Source organism: Amphimedon queenslandica, unplaced genomic scaffold, assembly GCF_000090795.2.
Source record: "Amphimedon queenslandica unplaced genomic scaffold, v1.1 AMPQUscaffold_13213, whole genome shotgun sequence".
NCBI lineage: Eukaryota > Metazoa > Porifera > Demospongiae > Haplosclerida > Niphatidae > Amphimedon > Amphimedon queenslandica.
Genome location: NW_003546551.1, coordinates 17,927 through 28,791, shown reverse-complemented (window position 1 = coordinate 28,791; position 10,865 = coordinate 17,927). Strand labels below are relative to the sequence as shown.

At 36.7% G+C, this 10,865-nt stretch overlaps 1 protein-coding gene across 1 annotated transcript; it reads right to left on the bottom strand.

The window, feature by feature from the left end:
* Nucleotides 1-11: 11 nt before the first annotated feature.
* On the bottom strand, nucleotides 12-10,855 carry LOC100641344 (cyclin-dependent kinase 8-like). The gene is made up of 11 exons (XM_011407535.2): nucleotides 10,633-10,855; nucleotides 10,497-10,572; nucleotides 9,623-9,733; nucleotides 9,277-9,420; nucleotides 3,636-3,693; nucleotides 3,175-3,306; nucleotides 2,550-2,693; nucleotides 1,571-1,646; nucleotides 1,399-1,471; nucleotides 809-906; nucleotides 12-207 (listed from the first exon to the last, which is right to left on the bottom strand). The coding sequence occupies exons 1-11, from the start codon at nucleotides 10,758-10,760 to the stop codon at nucleotides 69-71; spliced, it is 1,179 nt and encodes a 392-aa protein (XP_011405837.2). The 5' UTR covers nucleotides 10,761-10,855; the 3' UTR covers nucleotides 12-68.
* Between the last annotated feature and the right edge of the window lie 10 nt (nucleotides 10,856-10,865).

Genomic DNA, 10,865 nt, shown 5'->3' with positions numbered 1-10,865 from the left:
TATCTCAAAAGCTGCTTTGAATTCTCAACTAATATACATGTAGGCTGTGATAGCTAACTGGTATTTGATTATAAATTCATTAAAAGTACAAGCAACAAAAAAGATTGACTCATTACTTTGTGAGGATCAGGCTTTTCTTCTTTAGAAGGTTCGCCATCAAAAATGAACTTTCTTTTCGGGTAAGGGATTTGCATTGACGAGAACACACTAAAGAAATGAATAATAACAAAATGCAGTTAAAGAGAAGACATCAGGTCACAAAAATGAATTTTTAAAAAGAAGCCAATCCTGGGCTCATCCATGCAATTATAAACAGGAAAAAAACAAGCCAGAGTTATTTTAACGGACAGGAAGCAGTCAATCAGCTCATTAAAGCACCTGTCAACTGTCACGCATGTACATGTACATATACATATACATGTACAAGCTACAGTCACACCTACACCCAGATCATAATAAACCAATCAATGGATGTACATACATTAATTGACATACTATCATTTGATGAGTTTACTATAAGATATAGTTAAAATAATATTAGCAGGGAATGAAGAGTAACCATTAGCATAACTGCTCATGCACATACCAAGTCATTGTTTGTCATTCTTTCATGCTCTACACGTCAGAGATTATTATCATTATAATTATGATTATGAAACTAATTGACTTGTGACATGAAAATTTTACTCGATTGGAAACTGCAGACACACACACAAAGAGCTTTCGTGGCTCTAATACATGCAGAACATGGACTTAAACTATGCTTCCCTTTAAACCTTATGTCTCTTGGTATCAGTTAGTGACTCACTCTGATGTGTGTGATGGCTCCTCAGTGAAGTAAGTATCAAGCATTGCTTGGTCTGAGGTGATCCTCTTGTTTGGATCCATTACAAGAAACTTTGTTAGCTAATATAAATAAAAATAGAAAAAAATAATTATTATTTAAATAAATTATGGTTAGAAACAAGCTATTTTTTATAGCCATCGCAGGTATGTCTCAAGTATGTGTCATTGTTCAATCAGAAACATCATTATACAAGTATATACTAATTATACATTAATTGTTGCATTTAAACATAAGATCTACAAGTAAATGTGCTCGGAAACAAAATTTGCTTTTTTACAGGACAGTCATGGTTGATAAAACTAATTAAAATAATAACAAGCTACAGCATACCATCATTAATATCTAAACACAAAACAGGAAATTAAAGAGCCAGTAAACATGAGGTTGACAACTGTTATCATAAGGATCAATAGTGGCCATCATACAAAAGGAATGCAAATACATGCACAGAGCAAAAAATATAATTTTTAATGCTTGATGACAAAAATAACATGAGCAAACACAAGCAAACAACAATGCTGTTATTTATATAGACAGGGCATATTCCTTACCAGTTTAAATGCACTAGTATCATGCTTCACATTGTGCTTATCCATGTACTTCTGTAAGGCACAATTTGCAAAACTAATAAAAAATAACAACACAAAATAGATTACAAAATGCAACACATAAGTACATATAAGTATACTTTAATAACATAAATGATGATACATTGTGGTTTACTTTGCTTTCTGTCGTCCAAAGTCTCTCATCAACGTTGAGTATTCAGGCATGTGCTTCATATCATCCCAATCTCTATCTATTGGTAAATACAATGCGAGTTTTTAATTGCACAGAAAAAATAATACAGTGATTTTTCTTAAACTTGCATGATAAAGAGCGCAGAAATGTGTTATGCACGTGCTCTGTTGTAGTCAGTATTAAGAAGATGCATCTATTTAGATCCTGACCACAACAGAGCATGTGCAGAGCATGTGCATGACACATTTCTGCTTACCTTTTAGGAAAATCACTGTAAAACAATTCATAGTATCATAATGACTACTCTTCTGTTAATGTAATTGTTGATTAATAGGCATTAAATGGACGTACATAAAAGGAAAGGACACATTAGTAGCTAAACCCTTGGAATGACAATAAACAGAATAAGACTGGTAATGGGAACAAATCAGCATCATACTAAATAAAGAAGTTCATCAACCAAAAGAGAGTACAAAATAGTGAATATAAAGGAAATTGCATTGATATGATAATTATTGCTGATTTTATGCTTTTTCATGCTTGCACCCTTCACATTGTTTGTTGAATAGTCCATTGGCAATGAATAGAGGGTATAGTTGAGTCATGCAGACATTTCCTTTGCAATTGGCATGTGCATGTATTCAATGCTACGCTCTATGAAAGCAGCTCACGGACAATAAAATATTAATAATAAGAACTACATACCATGGCAATACACACCCACACAAGTAATGCAATTAGCAGATAAGCAACAATCTGCTAATTGATGCATGAATTATAAAAATTTAAACATTCATGTATATACAAATATCAAAGATACTGATAGGCCACAAATGACAGCACTATAACTAGTGAACTCTACAATCATTCAAACACTAATCAAATTATCCACTATTGGTATAATGGAATGGGAAATTGGAAATTTGGAACACACAGTGCATTTACACAATGTAATACTGACCATGTGGAAATCCCATTACTAGAAATATCCTTTCCAGCTGTTCTCTGTGGTAAGGGCTGCTGGCCTCGACGTCTTCCTGGCGACAATGAAATATCGGCTCAAAAGTCAAGAGTTCGGCAAATATGCACCCGATAGCCCAAATATCTGCAGAAAAAAGTTAAAAGTATAAATACATATTATCAAGGGTGGATAATTATTGATATTATGGATGTATTTATGATTGAACATGTACTTGAATTAAAGGCTATAAATTCATAACACAATATACTCTCATTGGTATAAGGTACATGTCATAAAAGGAGAGGAGAAGTGTCAAAATAACATGTTGGGCTGTTACAGGAACACTTTGATCTGTTGACAGGCTGTCACACAGCACCAACCTCATCCTGTGTGAGATATCAAAGCAGCAGGCACTCAATTCACGAGTGTTGCATAACATCATGAGCTTAGAGAGTGTACACAAGTATTAGATTACAGTAAATTAAATAGTAGCCCATGAGTGAGTGAAGCAGAGCTAGAGTACAACATAGCAAAAGCACAAATGTATAATGTATTACCAGTAATAATGATATAACAATAAAAGAAGTAATACTGTAATAGATATAATGTATACATGTATATATACCAATTGCTTTTGTGTAGTGTTTGGCTCCCAGTAACAGCTCTGGTGCTCTATACCAGAATGTGACCACAACTGGATCAAGATCAGCTAACGGTTTCAGGGGAGCATTGAATAGCCTAGCAAACCCCATATCAGCTGATGGTGAAGAGGAGAGAGAGAGGGAGAGAGAGAGAGGGAGAGAGAGAGGGGGGAGAGAGAGGGGGGGAGAGAGAGAGAGAGGGGGGGCAAGGGATAAAGGAAGGTAGAGAGACAAACATCAGTTAAAAGCTAAATTTAATGGATGTCATAAAACACAAGAGAATATTACATGAAAGAGGAGTTTTTGTAACTAAAGCTGATAATTCTTTTGTTATCTAATCTTCAATAGATAAACTACAATAGGTACTTATGTAAAACAAGTATTGATGAGGTATTCTAGAGACAATCCCACCAAACCAGCCTTTACATAATCCTCAACAACATACCAATTTTGACTCTTCCTCTTTCAGGGCCATCTCCCATAACAAGAATGTTGGCTGGTTTCTACAATGATAAAAATAATAAGGAAATTATCATTGTTATCATCATCATCATCATAATTATTAAAACATTATTATCGAGAGTTATTTTAGAGAAATAAGGAATTAGCAAAAGACATGTAGAGAGTTTAGAAATAATGCACACTAGTCTTTTGTGGTTTGGATTAATTAACAGCTATTAGCAGTTATTACTAGTATAATTATAATAAGAATTATTAAATTATATTCACAAAATGACTGGTAAAGCCAGTGAATACATGAGTATAGTATCATAATAATAATAGCTTGCTATTACAACACTGAGTCTGCTATATCTTAGCCAAGAATGTGTTGTTTGGTACAGCTATCAACCTGAGTGTACTACATGTATAGGCAGTAGTGGTTAAGGACACCAAAAGCAATAGAGGCGCTAGGAGAGTTGTAGGGATACAATACCGGTGGCATGCATCTGTGTAAACGATTGACAAAAATGAGTGAATGGAATAGCAGAGCCTGTACTCTGTACATACAGCATATGCATGCACTTGTTTGACATCATCCGTGACATCATACAAAAGAATACTATCCATATGGGTTATACGGTATGAGGAAATAGTACAGAATGGATACAGTGAGTATAATAACTGGTATATATAAACAGGAAGCTGGCTATAATCTGATTTATAACACTCGAGGCAGACAAGAGTTAAGAGATTATTCATTGCCTGACTACCTGGTAGAGAGAGAGAGAGAGAGAGAGAGAGAGGGAGAATGGAGTGGATCCTTTCTAACAATGACAGGATTAGCTGGGCTATGAAGATGTCTAACATCAATGGATTCAACCTACTCAAAGAGCTACAGGACCACCTCCTAGAGAATAAACTCACTATCAGTCAGGCCACCTTCACCAGTGGACTAATACTAGTCCTACATGAGGCCTGCAGGGCTGGACACATAGAGTTTGTCCAGTACATACTGGACAAGCATCAGGCCGAGTTTGACATCAACCAACTCATCCTCTACCATCCCAACTTTGACTATGACATATCCCTCAAGACAATAAGGTGGCTCTGCAACCACAGGAAAGAGACACTAGTCCATGCTGCTGTCTGCTCGGGCTCACTGGATCTCCTGGAGCTACTGGTAAAGCACCAGGGCTCTGTCAATACCCCAGACTGCTGCTCACTCACTCCACTACAAAAGGCAGTCACCATATGCGACATTAGTATAGTCAAATATTTACTCAAGGCTGGTTCTAATGTCAACTATCAGGACTCGGATGGTCGTACAGCATTAATGTACATATGTACAGCACACCTCCTCCCAGCTGTCATAGAGCCAATACTCAAGCTTCTCTTTGAAGCTGGGGCCAACCCTGACATCACAGACAAGAGAGGATTCACTGTACTACATGAAGTTGTCTACCAGAAAAACACGGCCACACTAAAGCTTCTCATCAAGACATTCAAAGTCTCGCCGGAGATTTGCTGTCTTAAATCCAATAAACCTCACCCGCTGTATTTCGCAACGCAGCTCCTCGACCTCTACATGACCAACCCAATCCCACCAATGCCCACACAAGCAATAACCGACCACCCCTCGGTCCAACTAGGAACAAAGATAAACGATTTACTACTAAACGCCACTCGCTCCCTCTACAGGTACTGCTGCGATTATAACAAGGACCCAGAACAGGACCTGGCCGACTGCGTGGGTCAGCTAAGGCAAGGGCTTCGGTTACGCCCGTCGCTAAAGTCTCCAACAAAAGTCGGTAAACTGCTTGACGCGTACGGGAACATAAAAGAGGCAGTGTCACTAGAGGATTTTCATAAGAACTACTCAGATACCAATCGTAACGTGGTATACCTAGCCTTTCAATGCCTCATAATAAGAGAGAGGGTACTGGGATATGGTGACAGCTCCCTGATAGAGTTCCTCTTTATGTTTGGTAAGGTATTCACGGAATCTCAGTCCTCGCAGAAACACACACAGCTTGAAAGAGGACTCAAACTATGGCTGAGAGGGACAGAGATGCTCGTATCTCGACTGGAGGAAAACGTGTACAGTAACTTGAAGGAGCTTCAGAAACTGACGGAGAGCGGAATGGAGAAATACAACAAATTCATACAAACGAATAGGAAGACACAGAATGGTTCATGTCCCTGCGAGGTCCTAAGCTCAATACTGAGACTGATATTCAAGAACCTCATAGAATGTCAGTACCTGGCGATAGAGCAGTTTAAAGCTAGGCACTATCACGATATCATCTCACCAGTGAGCTACCGACACTTGATCAGTATACTTCAAATGCTACACGAATCTAAAATACCGGGAATGGAAGCAACTACGCTAGTGTATGAGGCGGTATCTAAATGCCCTATGTTTAACTACGGGTTCGAGCTATCGACAAATCTCATAGATGTGCTGCTAGACGAGCCTGAAGTAGAGATATCGTTCCTCACTTTCCTACTCAAGTCTGGCTGCAATAAAGTAATTAACGAGATTGGTCTGTTCGGACTCCGCCCCCTGTACAAAGCAAAAACGAAAGAGATTGCAGAGATACTTCTACAGTATGGGGCCCATCCTGATGCCGTGAATGAGGACGGAGCCTGTGGTCACCAATCCTTCCTCAAGGACTACTTCAAGAGCCCACTACCACTGCAGTGTCTTGCAGCAAGAGTTATAATCAAGGAATCGATAGAATATCGGGAGAATGATCGGCTACCAATTCATGTCAGGGAATTGATATCATATCACGATCCTGATCACACTCAGCTCAAAATCAAGGAGGCATTCAAGACATTAAACTAGTTGACTGCTGATAAAAAGTCGTTAAAACATATCATTACAGTACATGTACATTAAATCTTTTAATTATTTGAAAAATTTCTTGACATTCATTAAATTATTTGGTCTCTCCTCCAACTTAGTAACTAATGTGATTATGATTACTTTCCTGTAACATAAACTCTGTTAAGTTTTCACCATAACTCTTAGAAATTCCTTGAACAAACACAGGCAGGCAATATTAAGGACTTTGGTTCAATATGTACAGAGTATATACAAATGCATACTAGTCATACCAGTTGGAATTTTGTCTTTGTAACAAAGAACTGCATGTCTCATAAAGCAACTTCCATACAAGTTCATGATTACTCAACTGTACACTATAACCATTTGACGTAATCTCAAATCCCACACACACACACACACACACACAGAGTGATGGTATAATCTACTCCTACAGAGTCTACAAGTAACAAACACATGTAGTCCACAGTTGGCAACTACACAATACTAGATAACCACACAATAGAATAGACACATTCCAGAATACAATAGAGGGACACAATAATGCAATCAATACTTGTAGTGAATAATGGTGACACACAATAGGGGACAAGTAGGGCTGTAGACTCAATCTTGAATAGTAAACAGAAATGAGTAAAAGGTTAGTCTCATCATTATGCTAGAGGATAGTAATAAAATGGCTTAGCAGACAGAAATTAAAGGAATGCCAACTCATAACAGCTAGTACAAAAAATTAATGACACAAGATTCTTGAGCCAATCAAACAGTGCTATCTCAAATTATAAGACTAGAGTTCAACTGTACAATAAGAACATTAAAATGAATGTTGACATACATACATCTACATTCTGATAATGATACACATGTATTGTGCATGCACTTAAAAGCTGTTTGCTATTTCACTAGTGTTTCCTCACACTGGACAACATACACTATAATAAACAAAGGATTCTTGAACCTTTACAAAGAGTTAATTTTCAAAAACTATCAGCCTGGACAAGTACTACACTACCATATAAAAACAACATACATTGAATGTTGATACCCATCCATATCTAATGCAAATTTGATGTTACTAAGCAAAAATAAACACTTTGCGTTGTTTTTATGAATCAATAATACAAGTGGCTGTTAGGTAAACACATCAGATAGAGTGTACACACACTGACCTCTCAGGGAGGATGTGCACATGTAGACAGAATCACTAGATAGTGGACATCAAAAGGTTGGCCTATAGTAATTAAAGGATAGAGTGGATATGTGCATGCACATATACATGTATGTGTGCATGTATGTGTACAGGGTGTGCATATGAACCATCAAAGATATGTGAAGTATAGGATGAGGGAAGAGATGGGCTATATATGATGAGTTAAGTACACTAGATGGTAATACAATATGAACTGTGTCCTCTCTACCCTCTAGTAATACAATACATGTATTACGTAATAAATAGCATGTACCCGTACTTGTGTCGATAACAAAAATGCGAAGCCACAACAGTAGGTGCAATCAATGTATGTCATATTATCAGTTCATCATGTGACATCATAAATACATACATGTACATGCTTACTCTATACTCACAAACAGCTCAATACGTATTGTGACACTATGTACACTACATGCACTACATGTACATGTAGACTGCTCACTCTGCACTCACAAACAGCTCAATACGTATTGTGACACTATGTACATGTACATGTAGACTGCTCACTCTGCACTCACAAACAGCTCATTATGCACAGTCAAGGAGACCTGTAAGGCCAGAGACAAAACACATACATGTTTACTAATACATGTACATGTAGTATGCAGTGTCAGCATGAAGAATGAGATTCAGTCAAATGTACATGTAGGTACATGTACCAGTGCCTATGTGGCGTGTACATTTGTATGTGGAAAGTTTGAATTGATTTTGATTAAAATTTTTGAAATATTTTCAAAAAATTATATTCCAAGTAATCATTGTTGTATGTATCACACTCATAAAAAGTATCACTTTCATTTCGACTGCAATATTAATAATAGCGAAAACTTTAATCCTCAAAGCAATATCATACATAATTGGAGTCTCTTATAAGACAAATCAATCATATTTTCAAGAGTGCATTAATTAGAAATGTTGGCTAGGTGAGTATTCTTGGTAAGCAGTGACATACAAACAAGTTTAAAGTTACCAAACAAACTAGCGACTGATCTCAATACATGTGATGTAACAAACACAATCAACAACATGAAACAAGCCACCAGCAATATAGCCCAACATGCCCTTAACATCAGTAGAACAAGATTACATACAAGTAGAGGTACACTTTACATATTTCTATGCTAATAACTGAATAACTACACATTCCAGTGGTACATCTTGCCCTCTCCTCCCTTCCTCTTTTCATTAATGAATAGTTTGAATACACAACAACAAGAGTAGCAAGCATCCAGCTACGAGTCTGCTACAAAGAGAAAGGAAGCTGCTGCCTGTTGCTAAAATAACTATCGCTTAGCTGATTTTTTCGCGGATAATAATCTTCACAAATGACCCGTATCTGGAAGTTTGCGGAATTAATTTTTGAAAATTTCCACTATTCTGCCATCTCGTATTGTATTAAATTGATTTTCAAGGAATTAAATTTTGCGAATCTTAAAAAATCCGTGAAATTTGTTATCTTCGAAAAAACCTGCCATACGGTATATGCATAATACATGTACATGTATGTACAAGCTTGTATCAAAACAAAAATCAAATTTTACAAGCAATTGTGTAGTATAATGAGACTCTATAGATTTGACTCACCAGATCTCTGTGGAGGACCCAGTTACTGTGGAGATAATGGATGCCACTCAGTATCTGGTACATAAGCGACTTGACCATTGTCTTAGGCACCTGGACCTGAGGCTTCTTACCACCTTTAACTGCTCTATGATACTTAATAATGTGCTGTAGGAAAATACAACGTTATAATGGTGATTTTGATTTTAAAAAAGAAATGTACTTAAGTAAGTTTTAATGTCATCAAAGCAGTTTTAAAAGAGAGAGAGGGAGGATCTATCCCAAACCACAAAGGTTTGAGTTTATGGCATCATAAAAATATAAGCATTTCAGCATTTCCTAATAATACAGCTCTACTTGTTCCTCTTACCCAAAGATCATGCTCAGCATAGTCAAAGAGTAGCCAGACCTTCCTGTCAGCATGTGAAAGGAACACTCTCTGGAGACTGATGACATTGGAGTGCTTTAGCTCTCTCAACAACTACAAACACAAAGAGAAAAGAACACTCAGTCTAGTGCAGTCTCAATGAACCAACTAATGTTTCTCTGCAGGGCTTTGGTGTAGTGCTTAGGCATTTTTAAAATTGCTCCAAAATCGGGTCAAAGTCCCTGTACTATAGTACAGGGTCGTTGGCCAAATTTCATCAAAAATGGCTAAAAAAGAATTCTCGATTTTTATAATTTTTTCTGATAGATATACATGTTTTTATGTTGCTTATCAAGTTTGAGCTGATTCCGATCAAGTTTGAATTTTTTATGAATTTTTAAAGTTGCTCCAAAATCAGGTCAAAATCCCTGTACTATAGTACAGGGTCGTTGGCCAAATTTCATCAAAAATGGCTAAGAGAGAATTCACCATTTTTATAATTTTTTCTGATAAATATACATGTTTTTATGTTGCTTATCAAGTTTGAGCTGATTCCGATCAAGTTTGAATTTTTTATGAATTTTTAAAGTTGCTCCAAAATTAGGTCAAAATCCCTGTACTATAGTACAGGGTTGTTGGCTTATAAGATTTTTCAGCTCATGAAGTTGCTTTTTTAGTTCACTTAGCATGCTTTGAGGGAAATCCAGGAACCAAAACCTCATATTAGATGCATGATTAGCTAATAACTACATCTAAAGTATAACTATAATAATTTATTATTGTTTATTCTTTTTTCTCAAACAATTGTCATCTTGGACATGCATATACATAGTACAAACTCCACCTATTAATTATGCAATCAATCAAAATGGCTTACAGCAATTTCTCTGCAAGCTGACATTGATATTCCTGTCCCTTCTATCTGCTTCAATGCGTACTCCTTTGGATCATCCCTACATCATTTGAATGGTATAAAATAAGTAAGTTTAAAATGTTATCATAATAAAACCGACCCGCTCCGTTTCTTGGCTTTATAAACGTGGCCATAGGTTCCTCTCCCTATCTTCTTCCCTTCATATTCAAATAGGTCCTCGACTTTCTCTCTCTTTTGGCTCAGAGCATCTATGAAACCAGAATCCATGGATCCTAATTATTCGATTTATTAATTTCAATATTACTCTGATAGATTACATACGGTATATACAGTTGCTAGGGTCATTAATGTTGCTAAGGGAGCTGGTGTAAA

Bases quoted from the DNA above. Each gene is read 5' to 3' on its own strand.
- LOC100641344 (XM_011407535.2), bottom strand. From the start codon at position 10,760: ATGGATTCTGGTTTCATAGATGCTCTGAGCCAAAAGAGAGAGAAAGTC. The intron at 1,647-2,549 runs GTCAGTATTACA...ATTTACCAATAG, and splicing joins AGTAATGGGATTTCCACATG to ATAGAGATTGGGATGATATG. The intron at 208-808 runs GTGAGTCACTAA...TCATTTCTTTAG, and splicing joins GAGCCATCACACACATCAGA to TGTGTTCTCGTCAATGCAAA.